The sequence below is a fragment of the Saccostrea cucullata genome, unplaced genomic scaffold (genome assembly GCF_032062105.1).
Source record: "Saccostrea cucullata isolate Sc308-1 unplaced genomic scaffold, CSIRO_AGI_Scuc_v1 ctg422, whole genome shotgun sequence".
NCBI lineage: Eukaryota > Metazoa > Mollusca > Bivalvia > Ostreida > Ostreidae > Saccostrea > Saccostrea cuccullata.
Genome location: NW_026929454.1, coordinates 190,101 through 208,304, shown reverse-complemented (window position 1 = coordinate 208,304; position 18,204 = coordinate 190,101). Strand labels below are relative to the sequence as shown.

Below are 18,204 nucleotides of genomic sequence, written 5' to 3'. Positions count from 1 at the left end.
TCTATGTACATGTGTCTTTCCATTAATATTTAGATAGATAGTTTTCAGTAGACCCAAGTTAACAAGAGTTATTTCCCGTTGGCCGTCATATTGTGGGTCAACATGCTCATATTCCTTCAATATTCAACCAACTGTAGCTTTCTATAATGGAAATTATGGGGTGGGAAGCATTGTTTTTGTTAAAAATATACATTTGTTAGAGCCTCCTTTATTTCATAATTTTTATTCCATAAAGATTTTCCGCAAAATATTTCTGCTATACCCTCTTATATTTGGTAGGACAAAGAGGGAAAATTACCAGGCTGACCCCCAAAATGGCGGCCAACAGGAAATAACTCTTGTTTATTTGGGTCTACTGAAAACTATCTATTCCAGGGGCCACAGGGATTCTCACTCCTCTTAGGCACCTGATCCCAACAGAATTCATGAGATTGATCTTTATTGCTAATATTACTATTTTTGTTTGCACATATACCTGGTAAGTAAAGGGAATTGACGATCATTTAGTATTAAGTGATTAAATTGTGAATTAAGAATGTAGAATTCATGTAAGGGACATATACATGTAGGTCACTCAAGATGAAAACGAAAAAAAAATATGTAAGTGAATTTCATTAAAGTGATTGTTTTCTTATGTATACATGTAACTGAAATTTTTAGTCCTGGATATCACATAAAGATCCATTATTTTCTTCAAATACAACCTATTCATTTGTATCTTCAAAAAAAAAAAGAAAAGAAATTAATTCCTTTCTCACACTTCTCAATGATAAAGATACCATTTTGTGTAAATTTCTTTATTAACTAACACACTGTGCTCAATTCCATAGATATAAAGCATATCTTTACTTCGCATCTCTGTTTTCACCAAAAAAGACCAAAAAAAAAAAAAAAAAAAAATTAAAATCCATAACAAAATACTTTTGCTATAAGAACATGTATATCATTTTAATTTATTACTTCATACACAATATATTCACTTGCTGTTGAGGTAACCAAAACTGTAACAATGATTTAAAAAGAAATCTAAAATAATAAATTAACATTAAAGCAATTCATTTTATGTAAAAACAAATTAGATCAATATACAGTAGTGACTGTGTAAAATTTACTTAAATTGCACAAAAAAACCTTCTAAAGTGATGAGAAAATAAACCCAAATTCACATTTAATTCCTGGAACTTTGAAGCTTATTCTACATGTGTTAATGACACATTTTTGAAGACAATAAATAGGAATTTTTTTAACAGACACCTGAAAAAAAGAGCCATTTCACAAAATATAACATAAAAATAAAAACAAAAAGGCACATCTTCTAAAACAGGTAATACAATGCAAAAGTACTTTTCAAGTATACATGTCTGAAACAAGAAATTCTAACACTTCTAACATCTTAGAAACTTTAATTTTTTAAAATTTCATTAAAAAAAAAAGGAAAGAAAAAAAAAACATATAAAGTCAGAATACTTAAAACGAGTTTTATAATGACATACAGAAGTCAACACAGAAGTTTTGGGACTGGCTACATATTAAAAAAGGGAGACAATCACTTCTCTGCTGTCACATACATTATCTTTACCACTATCTCAAGTTAACCTATGCCTATTCTTCTACTTTTTCCCAAACATAGAGTTTTAATTTTTTTTTTATTTTAAACAATCAACCAGGACAATACTTCTTTTGATATATATTAAACATTCCCAAAATGAGAGAGAAGCAATTTCAAAAACATGCATTCATAAAATCAATTTTTAACACAAGCAAACATAAATTATACAGTTCAATAAACACATTTAACAATAATTATATACAGATACACATACACTGTAATTCCTACGAAAAATGGTCAAGAAAATAAAATGAATCCAAATGAAATACATCTATAAAAAGTTGATATAATAGTTTAAATGTATTCCGCTTAGCACAAAGAAAGCAGCACTTGAATAAATTGTATATTTTCTGTGTAAATAAATGGCAAAGGAAAAATGTTTGAATATCCAAAAAATGTATTATCCTCCAAAATTTATTTCTGTATAAAGCATTTTACAAAATTGAACAAATGACATTCACTGAATGCTATTACAATAAAAAAAAACAAGAAAGATTAAAAATAACCATTTCTGTCTTTCTTATGTAATTAACAGATATGTATTGGAAGCGGGTTATTTATATATGTGTAACAGAACAGTAATTACTAACATTATAGAATGAGACTAGCGTTAGAAGAAAGTACAAATATCATTAAATCTTCAACAAAAAATTAATATACAATGTATATAATCCTGAATGTGTGCTGTGAAAACAGCTAGAATAATAAGGAACTTAAAATTGTATAATGTAATCTTAGATTTTAACTTCAACAGCAATTTTTCTAGATCCCTCATAATGTCAATTTTCGAAAAGATCTCATCAAGTTCTTTTTAATTTATCTTCCTTATGCCCAGTATTCCAAAAAAAAAAAAAAAAAAAAAAAAGAATTATACAAACACACACAAGAGACAACCTTATTATTCTATTAAAAAGTACATTATTATACATAATTACTGCATAATTATAAACTGCCTTGACTTGAACTTAGCTGTACATTTATATGATTTAATACATGTATATATATACATCTAATGACACAGTGCAAAATTACACAACAATTAACTCTTCCAAAGGTGTAGCATTAACTATATCAAACATTTCTTAACCAGTTCATAGACATGTACAAAATTTACAGATCTTAAAAATTCAAATGTCCTTTCACTAAAGACAATCATTCTTTCATCCTAGTCTATCTCACAACAAATAAAGTAAAATATAAAACCGAACAATGTTCAATATTGCAACATAGCTTTAAAGACTTCTCACATCTCAACAAAATTAACAGTTCGTGATAATATATGCCAGTATCAATGATGTAGACCTTGTCCTATATATAGAACTTTCCTCTCTGACTAGGAGGCGTTTCTCTCTCATCCTCCGCGGGCGGACGGGTGGCAGCGATGGCCTCGGGGCCTCGTTGTGGCTGACCCCGCCCTCTGGTGGCTGTCCTGTTTTGGTCCGAGCCAGACGACCCTTCCTCCCGGATCGGGTCTAGATTGGAGGAGCTGCTCTTTGTAATGTTGACAGAGGGGCGATTTGGGGAGGGGGAGTTATCCCTGAAGCTGTTATAATCCTCAGTTGGGTGGTACAGCTGTCGATACTGATGGTCGTCTATACTCCCAAACAAGGAATTCTGGAAAAGAAAGAAGACATATTTTAAAGTCTTACAAAGCATCTCTCTCACTGAATAATCTTGCATAAAATAAAATTTTACATAATGGGAACTATTCAAATAAAATGTCAACAATTCAGAAACTACAGAATTTGGTGTTAGCAATCTGACACTCTAAAATGTTTTATTGGTTTCAATTGTAATGAGAAGCAGAATTTGCAGAAAGGCTGTATCTCTTAATGTCCAAACACGCTGTGATTTCTTTGTGAAATCACCCTGCAAGTTAAACATGGAATTTAAAACTGATCAAGTAAAGATACTTTTGATGTGCTATATGTGTATTAAGTGTCATAATATATGTACCCCGTCATCACTGAGAGCTGGTACCAAATCATCAGGTTCATTTACAACCGGGGTGGCTTGAAACACAAACAACATAACCCAGATAGGCAGCAAAAGTTTGAGAACCTACAACATAACAGAACAAACAAATGACTTCTAAAACAACCATATTTGTATCTTAGACAATATACTTGTCAAATAAAATGGACTAAATACGCCTCAATACAAGTGCATGTACTTTAAACTGATATTTACAATCTATCTACTGACAGATATTTCCTTGTTGTTTTTCTACAGACTTACCATGAATACCAGAAAAACAGATGAAAAGAGCTCTTCTTTGCCACCCTGAAAGAAAGGATGTCAAAATATTACAGTAATTTCACAACCAAAGCTAATAAAGACATACAAACTCCCCTACCGTGTGCACAAAAGATTTTCAACTATAAATAAAAATTCTGGACATTTCAGACATGCTCACAGTCTTTTGCAATTTATTCAGAAACTATTCTTCTGCATTCTCTCTCTATCTAAATAACTCATTACCGGTCCATATTTTCATTTTGATCTTTTTGTAAAATGCAATCACAATTTATACTTACAAATATGTTTCCACATCCATTTGATTCATTTCCAACTGTAATGAACAATAACATTATTGATAAATGAAAAAAAAAAATCTTTATGATCCTTAATTTGAAAGTAAATGATGTTATTAAGATACTTACTTATCTGAAGTGTTAGATCATACATGAATCCAATGAAGGCTGAAATTTCAAAAACAATGATGATGCTGAAAAAAAGAGTATAATATTCTGCAAAATCAGGATATTCAAATAAACATCAGAATGACATGTAGGACTAAGTAGACAATATTAATTTATATACATTGTATTGCTTTGATTTTTTTTTTCACTTGAATATATCTGAGAGATCTCTGAGAATGTCAAAGTCGAGGTTAACATGTCCTCCTAGACCTAATAAAAAAGATGTCCTCAATTTTTCTCCCTTTTATATGTTTGTATTAGAAGTATTTCATTAATTTTGTTAATATACATCCCACTAAAGGAGTAATGATGAAGAGACAATGTGCAATCTGATTAAAATCAGATCCTTTGATCCACTCACATAGATCGCTACACAAGGATGTGAAGAAACCCCATTCAGGGTCATCTCATGGTGACCTTTCTAATAAAAATATTCATTAAAATTTTGACCAGTCAGAGAGATCTTACTAATGAAGTGAAAGTAGCCGTGGAGAAGATCTTATCTTTATGTACAAAACAAAAAGCTAAAAAACAAGGCAAAAGCAAGTACTTATTATATTACTGTACAGAAAAGACTGTGGTCGTTCTCTTGGCAGGCTACAGAAACTAGGTCATGACTTTCCATTAGTGTTTCACTTTTGTAACTGAATTCCGAGATACTTCTAAATTCTCGGAAGTGAACATTTAATTGGATAATTGAAAGGTCACCATGAGATGACCCTGAATGGGGTTTCTTCAGATCCTTGTGTAGCGATCTATGTGAGCAGATCAAAGGATCTGATTTTAATCAGATTGAGACAATGTGATCCCTAATAGATAACTAAGTAATAAAGCCCCACTGTAATGCCTGAACCTACCACCAGAGGTCTCTCTTCTGTGACCACCTGACGGAATCGAGGGTGCTTATCTCATTAAGGCGGCGAGTGATGTAAAAACCAGCGACCATAAATAACTGGACAGTGGCAAACTCTGCCCCTGACAACTCCAACCAGTAGGGCTCTGAAAGGTTATCATGACACATTACCATTAATTTCCACAGAAAAAATTACAGTAAATGTCAAAAAAAGAAATCATAAACTGTAAAATCACAAATTTTTTGTAGGGGTTTAATTTTCGTTGTTTTAGTTGTATGGAAAGAACCATGAATTCATGACCACTATGAAATGAAAAATTTTACATGCATTACTACTAAACATTTTCCAACCACGAAGTCATATCCCTACAATCCAATAATTTTTCCTCAAACCTCAAAACTTCCGACCCCACGAAAATATATGATTTTACAGTTAATAAGTCATAAGAAACAATTTATAATAAATTTTTTAGTGTAACATGTAAATGAATATACTGAACAAAATTTGCGTAAAAAATCTGTTTATGACTCAAGAGAAAAAAGTTATGATCAAGATAATTTCAATTTTAACTTTTGTTAAACATCTTGCAACAACTTTTTTTATTGTCCATTTTGACACTCACGTAAGCATTCTGTGATGGCAGGTTCTACATTGACTATTCCCAGTGTGGCTATGACGGTGAAGTAAACACACACCAAAATCAGGAACGGAATCAAAAACCTATAGACAGCAAAATAAAGCACTCATCATCAATTTTGTTAAAAATTTTTACATGAATGTACACTATAAACATGATAAAGGAACAGTTTTATAAAAAGTTTTTGAATCTATTTTATTAACAGTTTAGACCATTTTTTTGTATTGCATATTAATAATGTTAAAATTTGAAAATTATGCAAGAAATAAATCAGGTGTATATTAAAAAACATACAGTGGTAAGCTACTGCATTTCTTAATGAACCTTACATGAATACATTACAGGTAGCCATTACCATTTCGTGAGTCTTTCTCTCCTAAGAGCTCTAGTGGCCAGTGTCCAGTAAAAGTGACACATGACAAGGAACTGGATCAACTTCAGGTACTGTAGGACAAAGTCCATCTGGGCATACTGGACCAAAACCCAGTGTACTCCACTAAATTATATAAAAAACATTTTAATTTAAAACATAACTGATTTTCAATTCATCAACTGCTATTCTAAGTATGATATAGGCAGTTATCAATTGTTTTCAATCATTGACTTACGCAATGGTGCATTCCAGTGAAGCGGTGTAGAAGATCACATACTGGTGCCATGCTGGGTGGTGCATCAAGTGGAGTCGCACCACCTTAAATATACACACTATCCCCGTAACAACTGCTAGGAAAGTCAAAATGGAGCTCCTACAAAAAAGAATTATTTAAATACGTTTAAAGCAAAGTTTTATTTGCAGTAATCTAGTAAGCAAAAATGGCATATGTGCTGCACATCTGTTCTTAATTTGTCCTTGTCCTATGACAACATCTTAAAAGTGTGGATCCCAAAGTCAGTGTTTTCCCTTTATTTCAATGTAAAAGGTCAGAGATCAGTTGTAACAGGCTAAGGGCTGAGGTTTATGAACAAAATTTCTGTGGACCTTTCAACAAAGTTTTATTTCAAAGCAGCATTTTTGTCAATTAAAGTGGTCAATTTGGCCGGTAGCCGGTTCCTAGGGAAAACGCTGCAAAGTCAGAGATTTATGAAAGATTCTAGACATTTCTAGTTTGCATCAATGAACTTAATAGAAAAAAATACTTGCAACTGCAAACACATTCTATAATACAAGATTTATTCTGAAAGTTTATGAATATACCCACCTTATGCATGCCACTGTGTTAAAATTAATCAAGCAGCCAGCCATTATGAAGTCTTTACTCGGGGTTGTACTGTTAGACATGGAGGTGTTTCCTACTATTCCCAACATGATGGTTGTGTTTAATACTGTCTGTACAGAATAAAATATGATCTAGTAATAAACCAGCTTAAGCTCTTGATAAGTACAGCAACAATTTGAAAAAAAAAATTATCATTTCATTGTCTATCATAACTTATTACCCGTTGAGTTAAATAGCTTTTCCTTAAACAATCCCTCGATATAGCTATGGATGCAAATATCAATGTGAATTATTTATTAACGATACATTTTATTAATTTAAATTACCTGGATAAAATGAAAGTTGAAAAAATTATGTAAACATCCGGTCAATATTGTTTACTCCTCATGCGAGTCAAAAACAGAGATTCCATTTCAAAAATTACGTCTTAAGCTTATTTGAAATATTGCTGCACATAGTCATAAAAAGGGATTTATGCGTCTGTATCGTTTCTCTACTTGTAAAATCTAACGATAAACAAGGTCCCTGAAACAAAACCAAAATTCTGTTGCTGTACTCAATGTCATTCTCGATACATTATTTTCCGGAAGTGATCTAGAGTTATGCCCCTCCCCTTACCGCAACAATAGGTGGCGCTATAAAATTTTGGGAACGGATCTAGACTAGAGAAATGAGAAGGGATGTAATTGCTATTAGAGAGATTACAGTAAGGAGTGTACCATTTGACAAGCTAAAACAAATTAATTAAATTACAAAGAAATGTTTTATACAACCTAATGACAGATGAAAATCGAAAACTGCAATGATTGGATATCTAACAATTTATCCATTTTAAAAATAAAGCTTCAACAATGCCAGGTACTAGTTAGAATATCTGTGTCTCGGGACAAGCCCGCGTGTAGCACCTTACCACCGATTCCGTAGGACATTTATCATTTAATTTTTAACGATATAACATTCGGCTCAAGTACAATATAAGACGAAAATAGTTCCAATTTTTTTTTCTCGTAAGAATACATGTATATATATAATTTTTGCATATTCATTAATATTCATAAATGTACAAAATAAAATAAATTAGCATATTTTGCATATGAATCAAATGTGAATTGTAATGAATATTTGGGGCCATTATTGGTAAATTAGTTATATAAACCAATTGCATTCTATATTGTCAACCAATTATTATATAAATAATTGGTTGGATCATAAAATACGAAACGAGATATGTATCTTACATAATATGATTTTATTTAAGTATTGATCAATGAATTTAATGTGCACTTGCTACTGTGTCTGGTCGACAGGCAGACGGGTTGACATTATTATAAATGCTACTAAGGTTGTCATTAGTGTAAATATGTATTTCGAAGTCATAAATTATCATTTGTTCATTTAACAGGTCGACAGGTAGACAGGTTGACAGGTAGACATGTAGACAGGTCGACAGGTAGACAGGTTGACATAAAAAATACTGTGAAGTTTGAAAGTAAATTTGTTAATAAGTGTGCTTTTATATCTGGTTGACAAGTTGACAACATTACTCATATGAACATGTATTTTGAGTTGACAATAAGACGTGTTGACAATTTATATATTCAGTTCATTTATAGTAAAATGAGTCAGCATAATACATATTGTTGAGGTTATTTGGTTTCTGTGTCAAATGGAGATGTATATACTTCTAACTGTTATATCAGACATTGAGCATATATAATGAGAATAATATTTAGACTTTCAGGCATCAATGTAAATGTATCTTATGATATAACCTGTCTACCTGTCAACCTGTCGACTTGTCGACCTGTCAAATTGTTGTTCTTAATTTAAAATGTTGACCTGTCTACCTGTCGACTTTTCAGCCTGTCGACCTGTCAAATTGTTGTTCTGAAGAAAAAAAAAGGGGGGGGGGGTTGTTGTTGCTATTTTACATGTATCCTATAGGTTTTTATTATACTTATTCATTTTAATAACAGTGTTTGTTAATATTCATTAAAAATTTTGTTCATATATTTATATTAGAATATAATTGATATAATTATACATGAATATTCATGATCTTACAAAAATATTATAATTAAAACCGATTTACTGCAGATGGAATACATGCATGTATTGATTTTAGATAGGTCCCTCTAACTGATGATATCATTAAGATAATCAACAACTACTGAAGTATCGAAATAAAATTCTGATATATCATCTTTACGAAAAAGGTAATATTACCCATTCAAATTGAGTGGGTGATACAGTAATATCTATTCCAGTTATCGGGATTCTTCTCGTGTTTATCATATTAAAAAAAATAAATGGAAATTTCACAGATTGGGGAAGACAATACCATTAAGTGATGACTCAAATTACATTATATTTGACCGTTTAACTAAAAGGTCAAGGTCATGTCAAGGTCATCATCTTTTTCTTATCATGAAGAATTAATAAAAATAATTGAACGAATCATATATGGTTGGAAATCTTTTTCTTTTTAAATAGATGAGATAAACATGTTAGATAAATAGACATTGTTTAACCCGAATTTCCTCAATTTTTAATCTTTAGGGGATAACAGTCATTTTAATATGCTCTGCATATTTTAAAATTTCTTTATTTACGTATAATAAAGTAGTCATGTAAAGGTACAAAAAGTTTTGACCGTTTAATGAGAGTTAAACAAACATTTATTTACTGCATTTTTCGTACTTGAATTTGTTTTTAGAATCGTTGTTGTTAACATGGTGATAGAAGTGTAATGCTACGTTTACACTATGTTCCCGGCAGCCACGGCAGCCCCGTTTGCCCGAAACGTAGTGCGCCGTGAGATTTTATCTAAGTCTTGACAAGTTCTTTTGCGGTCTTCTACGGTCTTCTACGGAATCCGTGATGGGCCGTAGGAAGAAGTTGCCGTGGAGTGCCGGAGGCTCCACGGCGCACTACGGTTCTGCCACGTATGCCAGCACGTTCCCCCCAGGCCTCTTACGTTCTGATAGGTCCCCTCTCGTTTCTCGCGTTCTTATGAAGTTCTTATACGTTTCTCACGTTCTGTCAAGTCTTTCTACGTATGAAACATGGACGCCGGGAAACTATGGATCACGTTTGTACCAGAGAAGGTCTCCTAACCAGAAACAATCATTGTATCATGACCCTTCGAAGATAAAACATCATGAATTCCCAAGACGAAGATTTTATTTTCGCGTGTTTGCTGGGTGCATACCTAAAATCACTTCGTCAAAATGAAGAGAACCAGCAGCAGTTACAGAGAGGGAAGGCAGGAGTGCAGCAACTAGGAATGAGACGAATAAGACGGATGAGAAGGCGTAGATCCATATGGATCCATAATGAAACTTCTCTGCAGTGCCCGGCTTTTATATGCTTCCTCTCAGACCGCGTGCGCCGTGTCGGACCGTAGTAGAACGCAACGCACCGGGACCATAAACCGTAACATGCCGGGACGAACCGCGATTGAACGCGAGGAAACGGCTACCGTACACCCTAGTTTGCCGTGAGGACCGTTATGAAACGTGGCAGAACGTGATAAAAGGGACAACAACCGTGAACTAGCCGTGACAGAACGCGGACTAAACTCAGCAAAACGTCTCAAAACGTGAATTGACCGTGAGATGAATGGAAATATACATTCTCCCGTCCCACTGCGGACTGCCTCCAAGTTTTGTTACGGTCTATTACGTGCTGTCGCGTTTTGTTGCGTTTATTCCGTTTTACTACGACCTACTAAGTTTCACATCTGCAACGTGGCCGCCGTGGCAAATTTTTTGACAGTTTAAAAATCTGGCACGGCATCCACGGCAATCGCGATGAGTTACGTTTGCCCATCCCGTTGCCCCAAGTTTTCTCACGCCCGTCCCGTTTTTTCCACGGTGGCCTGAAACGTGATTGCCGTGGCTGCCGGGAACATAGTGTAAACGTAGCATAATATAAACTTAAGAAAAATATACCAAGCCAGGTGAATTTTATTAGGAAAAGCTTAATGGTAAAAATCAGCCTCTGTGATATTGCTAATTTTTTGTCATTTTGATCTTCCTCTTAAAATTCACCTGGCTTGGTATATTTTTCTAAAGTTTATATTACACTTTTAGCGCCAAGATAACATATTCTGAAATTTGTTTTCACCTGTAAACCTTTACTGATTGTGATTTGTCTATACTTCTTTTATTATTGACATATTACTATTATTTTTCAGATCTATTTCATTTTCCAGTTCTTCTGAGAAAAAATTCTAAGAACCATCCACTTTTCTGAACTTGTTGACAATGTAACAGCAGATGAACCGTTTGTGAGGGAATTAAGCCTGCGCCTTTTATGCATGGCAGAAACTTACGCATCACCCTACAATATTGCACATGTGAAAATTTGTCAGCTAATGCCTCGTTTCAGAACTCGACTTTTAGACATAACATCGTATAATGAACTAGTGATTAAATTCAACAGAGGATTGAAATGTCTGCTGGTACAGAAAACGAGTGTCCAATATTGGAAACTTAAAAATAACAAACACTCTAAATTTCCGATATTTTGTGATGGTGTTCACTTTAACAAAGAACATGGGATGATGATATACTTTACGAATCTACGTGGTGCAATATTGCACTCCTTGAAGGCTATCCAACAGTGATGGCGTGTTTACCTTCACCATATTCATGTTATGAGATAAGTTTTATTTTATTTTTTAGTTTTTGTATTAAATCATGCATTCAAGATACATGTACTTGAATTTTAAATATCGATGTATTACCAAACAATATTATGGTGTATAGAGTGTAGAACATTTTACGATAGCTGCTAGTTATTTGATGCACATGGCATCGTTTTAGTGATGCACTGTGATATGTCACAGTAGAAGCAGCTTCTGTTCATTTTGATGCACATGGCATCTTTATGTTTGTAATATGTACAGCTGAGCAGTTGCTATTAATGTTATGGCTAGCAACTTTTAATGTGAATGTCGGTACACGCTGATGTATGTTACACCTGTGAATTATGCTCAAGTGTGAATGATATGGTGCTTTGGCAATTTCTTGATTATTTTCCTTGTGATCTGTCATTATAGCCTATGTTTGGCCACTGTGAATTAACTGCCATAGAAACTTTTGCACACTTAAGTATTTGGGTGTCCTTGGTTGGCTATGGAACCAAAAGGCTGGGAAAAATTATTTCCATTAGAAGCTTAATTTGGTGATAAAGGGCATTTTTTATACTTGCAATTTTCCATGTTAATATGCAAAGTCGATTCAAAATGTATCAATCTAATTAAAATTAGATGTTAGATCCGCTCGCATACTCACTACACTGACAATCTAATTAAAATTAGATGTTAGATCCGCTCGCATACTCACTACACTGTATAGCGACTATGCGAGTGGATCTAACATCTAATTATAATTAGATTGAAAATGTATATATAAGCAGATAAGGTTTTGAACTATGAGTGTCTTCATTCTGAAGACAGGCGTCTCATTTTGTAGGCCCAAATATGCCACCTAAAAAGAAAAGACCAAAGAGCACAACACCTGGGAACACGCCATCCTGTGAGACTACAAGCCCAGCAAAACGTCGAAAGCAGACAACATCAGCCTCTGTTGACATTGCCAAGCAGGTGAACAACGCCATTCAGTTAGCCCTGCCAAAAATCACTCAAGCAGTCCTTTCGGCAATGAATAATAAGAGCGAGGAGCACACAGATCAAGCTCCAGAGGTTTCTCAGGAATTACCAAGCACGGCCACGGAGCCGCTTTCCCAGGCTGGTGATGGTAACAGTTTTTCGGTAATACATACATCAGACAGTATTTCTAAACCCTTATCACTCGGGATTGACGCAAAAACAAAAGCAAAAATTTGCGCAAATGAATTTGTAGAGTTTGGGTGGTTACTCAAGCCAACTAAAAAACGTAAATTCTCTATAGAAGAAAAAAACTAGAGGTACTATGAGCAATGAGCTTACTAAATGATACCCCCCGCCTCCCATATGGTTATAACTGATGACAAAGTCCATGATTTGCCATGGCCGGGAAACCCAAAATATGTGTCAGATCAAAAAGTAAAATAGGAGGTGCACAATGGCAATATGTAATAAAGATTCTGTGAAAGTTTCATTAAATTTAACTCAGTAGGTATAAGAGGAGTTGCGGATAAGAGATAGGTACCCTAAAGCGTAACAGACGGACGGACGGACATACCGATTACAGTATACCCCACCCACCCACCCCCACTTTTCAAGCGGGGGTATAATTACGTCACTTTCGTATCGCACGAGAAGAACTAACACACCCTCACACACACAAACGCGCTAATATATTATCTCCATTAATTTTCAGTCTTTACTTTGAACTTAAACTAGAATGTCTTTTTAATAGTTTTTATTCATTTATTCATTCATCTTTTATTTATTTTACTTTATAAAGAGATTTTAGGTAAAACAAAATGTATTAGATTATATACTACTATATACGAGGGTTGTCCGGTGAAATCGTGGACAAAGCATTTTTCTCGAAAAGTAATGGGTGCACTAAGCAAAGTCTTATCGTAATTGATTGCTGCCGAAGGAGTTGACTGATCAGCCAGCTTTAATTTGGCCAATATTGGCATATTTCATTAATTTTGATACCTCGTTTACATGTTTTTCACAAAAAATGCTTTACGAAAATATGAAAGGCTGCCAACCACTGTTGGACGGATTCAATTTTGCATGGATTGATTTCCTTAACAAAAGTCAAACCTTCATTATACCCCCCGCTTGAAAAGAGGGAGGGTATATAGTATTCGTTAATTCCGTCCGTCCGTCTGTCTGTTACGCTTTGGGGTAGCCATCTCTTATCCGCAACTCCTCTTAAAGCACTGAGTGAAATTTAATGCAACTTTCATAGAATCTTTATTACATATTGCCATTGTGCACCTCCTATTTTACTTTTTGATCCGACACATATTTTGGGTTTCCCGGCCACAGCAAAACATGGACTTTGCCATTATAACCATATGGGAGGCGGGAAGGGGGGGGGGATATCATTTAGTGAGCTCATTGCTCACAGTACCTCTAATTTGAATCTGGATCGATGTCAAATGGTGCCTTGATTTATATATGCTCTTTTGCGAGGGAATGTCCCATAAGTCGAGATTAAATTACAATTTTGTTTGTAAACAAAGAACCACAATATCTTTAAAATCTCAATTTTTCATGATATTGTCAATATCATAGAATGTATTGCACTCAAATTTCACGAATATGAGTTATTCATTACATTGTTTTCAGTTGATAAAAATTAATATAGATTTATCGGTGAACACTATTGTTTACAATTCAATAAATATACCTGTAGTATACACTTTGTAAACAACAGTTTATAACATTACACCTTCTTAAAACTGGTAATTTAATATTATAATTCGCTCATTCTTTTGTCGAAGTTCGAAAACTTCAGTCTAGGTGACAGTCACTACGAAGTGGGATGATATGCCTAATGTCGTAATAAAATATAAGGTGTTAGTTGAGTACTTTATTTTCATTACCGCATAATATCAATACAACCGTTTTTTTTATTCATTCGTTCTTTATTCTAGGATGTGATGAGTGAGTCATCATAAGTTTTGCAATTTTTCATTTTTTTAATCTACTTATTATCACAGATATACTAGACAACTTTCAATAAATTTTGTCCCCTTCGACTGAAATGAGATAGAAACTAGAGGCACTGTGAGCAATGAGCTCACTAAATAATACCCCCGTCTCCCATATGAATACAATGGCAGTATCCATGTTTTGCTCTGGAAAATCCAAAATATATGTCAGATCAAGAAGTAAAATAAGAGGTGCACAATGGCAATATGTAATAAAGATTCTGTGAAAGTTTCATTAAATTTCCCTCGGTGGTTTGAGAGGAGTTGCAGATAAGAGATGGATACCCCAAAGCGTAATAGACGGACGGAAGGACATACCGATTACTATATATCCTCCCACTTTTCAAGCGGTGGGTATAATAAAGAGAAGCTATTTAACATACAAATCATTTAAAGTAATCTTATCAAAGAACTTTAAAGTATTCGGAACACTCGTTTACGATTTAAGAAGAAAATACATATATGTCTACTCAACTTGTCCAAAGTTTAAATATACCTACACCTGTATATATCTGTTTCAACTGATCGAATAAAATTTGGAATTCCCGGATGTGTTCAGGTCGAAACTCGTCATAAGAAAGCTGTACAAATTATTTTCAAGAGTTCCGCCCTAGCCAGGAACTGTTCACAATGTTGGAAAAAAAAGACTTTATGATCAGAAATCTGGATTTCTATGTCCAACAAAATGGGATGTCTCCAGATTCAACTGGGATAAGGAAGATCTGTCTTAATTTTCTACATAAAGTTCCTATTAACTTAACCAGGACTTTTAAGGATTCCTCCTTGTTCCAATAAACGAAACGTACGTCATCTAATGAACAGCGTGTTGAAAACGCTTTTCTTTGCCATGGATATGATAAAAAGAGACTTGAAGGTTGGTTTGAGTTCTTGTGGGCTGTGTAAAGTTTCATAACTTATCTGAAATGTAAAAAAAAATGAAATGTTGAGGATATTTGTTGCAAATATTACCATGACTTGGACGTAAAGAAATAAATTCAATTTTTTTTAAGTATGTGAATAATGGCGGATTCCTTTATTTATAAGACCAATTCCACGCAAGCGCAGAGGATACGGAAATGGTATTGATTCTATGTACATTTTCCTGCATAATATTCAAGGAAGCACGTGTACTAATATATAAAGTAGGTTTGAAGAGATTTTCAAACCAAATCTTTGTTTTGATTGTTCGATTATTGCTTAAGGCCTATTTGGCATTAACTCAATTATATTTAAGCGATCTGTGTTTTGAAGAAAAATTGCATTTTCCTCATCAAGTTTCCTTTCTGTTTGCAGGATGAAGTACATGTACTTGAAAATTTTCCTAATCTTTGTTGGGGTACATTTACAGACAAGGGTACGTATAGTGTCTCATCCAATCAGTGTAAATATTGCAATTTTTACGAATTTGTTTATGCACGTAATATCGTTTTTGAAAGGGGTGGGGCAGGAAAAAAAAAATCATGTAACTAACATAAAAAACAAAAAAATAAAAAAAATACTATTTGGAGCCAGGGATCGGGGTTTGATCCAACCAAACCTCGATTTGACTTTGCTGTAACAAATAAAGTTTAAAGGAAATTGTCAACAGTAAAAGATCATGTTTTGGAAAAGTAAGGGACAAGCCTCCCTATTCCCTCCCTCTGAATATACGAGTCTACGTGTTCTTTGCTCCTGAACATCTAACGTGCAAATTGTTGGTATGATAATAATAAGCTATGAGCCCTAACAAAAACTTAAACAAGCTATGAAATTCATGGCCCAAGTGTTCAGGGTTAAGGTTACTAAATGTTGGTAGGTAAGGTTTGTATCTTTACTTATTGACCTTATAAACAACAAGCAGGTAAAATTTTTGCATTTATACAGTTATACTGTATACTTTAAAACCCTTAACCAAGATATAAAATTTTTTTTGCATCTGGGTCCGGCTGAAGTACATGACACCGTTTGAAATTCTCTGCTTTTGTTTATTGTGAATATTGTAAAATTTATCTTCCTTCGGTTCAACATTCAAACCCAAGGATGGAGTTTGTTCATCATTTTATTTATTGAAAAATATTCAAACATTGATAACAAGGAGACAAACTCTTAATTATTACGATTACCACTTAGCCCACTTTCAAGAATGTAAAATTTTGGACCATCTGATAAAAAGAGTACAGAATCTTTATATTAATTGAATGAAAATCAAATGGATTCACTTCTGCAATACAATGCTTCATAAAATTATTTATTTTCTCACCTTTATTTTTATCAAATAATATTTTTCTTCATATGCTAAATTATTTTTCTCTTATAGAGAGGATATGCAAAGGACTCTGGTTTAGTGTTTATAGGAAAAAGTACTTCAGTAGTGCCAACTGAAGTCCCTACACAGCAACTGACCACCACAAGCAACCCAACAAATAACACGGGAGAAGAAATAGGTGACGATTACTTCAAAACTGGGCAAGCAGAAAGGATAGCCTTGGCGATAGGGCTGCCGATTTCATTCATATTGGCTGTCATAGTGTTTCTAATTATCAAGAAATTGAAAAAAGACATTTTATTTCGACAGCCTATAACTGCTACTTATGATATGCAAAGCGAGGACGTTGAAATAGTTCTAAAGAAATAAAATGTGTTTATTTCTCATCTTTATATTTTGTGTCTGCTAAGATTATATGTCATTGTTAATAATAATTCTGAGTATTTCAAACAAATTATTAAACGTCACAAAGTGGCAACACACGACAAACTGTTCATTGACTTTTTATTCATTGAAGGAGGAGGAAGATAAGATGTTTTAGTGTTAGAGGATTATGGAAAGAAGTAAAAAAAAAATGATGGGTATTTAGGCTGTCAAAATACGTATTGCATTAATGTATATTTTTCTGCTTTTTATTGGAATACTGGAACATATTTTTAATAAAGGACATCAATGGCATCAGCCTATAAATGAATACTCTCTTTGCTTTTTGTAAGCATAGAGTTAAACTATACTTGAGTAGTTAAAGTATACTTGAGGAACTTAAATTGATGTCTTTTTTTAAAAACCTGCACTAATTTTGATTCAAAACTAACACATAGATCACACGAGGGTGCAGAAGTTTGACATTTCCTGAATGTCCTCAATTCTTGTGGAATTTCGTCAAATTTGAGATACTTTTCTCATCGGCAGACATAGAACACAAGTTTGCATATCTGAGATTTTTATACATAAAATAAATCTGATACTAGTTTATAAAAATATTAATTTGGTAGATACGCAAACTTGTGCTATATGTTTTCCGGAAGAAAATATGCGTAAAATTAAATCAAATTTGCATAAAAATGAGAAAATTTGGAAATGGAAATACCTTCTGACCTTCCTGTTACGTCTGTATATCCCAGAACTTAAAACCAATACTCATTTTGTGGCCGGATCGATGAACTGTTGAATCATTATGATAGACCCTCCCTCCCAACCCAAGAATCAAAATGGGGCCTTACCCTATCTTGGCCTTTGTGGATTTAGCTGAAATGAATTGAAAGAATCTATTATCTAGAAAACGTTTTTCTATACTTAACAATTTCTTCTAAT

The 18,204-nt window shown here is 33.6% G+C and overlaps 2 protein-coding genes across 2 annotated transcripts; one reads left to right on the top strand and one right to left on the bottom strand.

Annotated features, from left to right (window-relative positions):
- Positions 1-781: 781 nt before the first annotated feature.
- On the bottom strand, positions 782-7,600 carry LOC134280902 (uncharacterized). Its single transcript, XM_062763355.1, has 11 exons — positions 7,346-7,600; positions 7,002-7,129; positions 6,411-6,548; positions 6,158-6,298; positions 5,788-5,885; positions 5,169-5,310; positions 4,273-4,337; positions 4,147-4,181; positions 3,848-3,892; positions 3,566-3,670; positions 782-3,223 (listed from the first exon to the last, which is right to left on the bottom strand). The coding sequence occupies exons 2-11, from the start codon at positions 7,106-7,108 to the stop codon at positions 2,918-2,920; spliced, it is 1,182 nt and encodes a 393-aa protein (XP_062619339.1). The 5' UTR covers positions 7,109-7,129; positions 7,346-7,600; the 3' UTR covers positions 782-2,917.
- An 8,342-nt stretch (positions 7,601-15,942) lies between these two features.
- LOC134280893 (uncharacterized) lies at positions 15,943-17,358 on the top strand. Its single transcript, XM_062763343.1, has 2 exons — positions 15,943-15,999; positions 16,942-17,358. Exons 1-2 carry the CDS (start codon positions 15,949-15,951, stop codon positions 17,257-17,259), a joined length of 369 nt encoding a protein of 122 aa, XP_062619327.1. The 5' UTR covers positions 15,943-15,948; the 3' UTR covers positions 17,260-17,358.
- Positions 17,359-18,204: the final 846 nt, after the last annotated feature.

Coding starts and splice junctions, on each gene's coding strand:
- LOC134280902 (XM_062763355.1), bottom strand. CDS start 7,108: ATGTTGGGAATAGTAGGAAACACCTCCATGTCTAACAGTACAACCCCG. Junction 4,182..4,272: donor TGATCTAACACTTCAGATAA/GTAAGTATCTTA, acceptor TGTTCATTACAG/TTGGAAATGAATCAAATGGA. Junction 3,893..4,146: donor ATGGATGTGGAAACATATTT/GTAAGTATAAAT, acceptor CCTTTCTTTCAG/GGTGGCAAAGAAGAGCTCTT.
- LOC134280893 (XM_062763343.1), top strand. CDS start 15,949: ATGTACTTGAAAATTTTCCTAATCTTTGTTGGGGTACATTTACAGACA. Junction 16,000..16,941: donor GGGTACATTTACAGACAAGG/GTACGTATAGTG, acceptor TTTCTCTTATAG/AGAGGATATGCAAAGGACTC.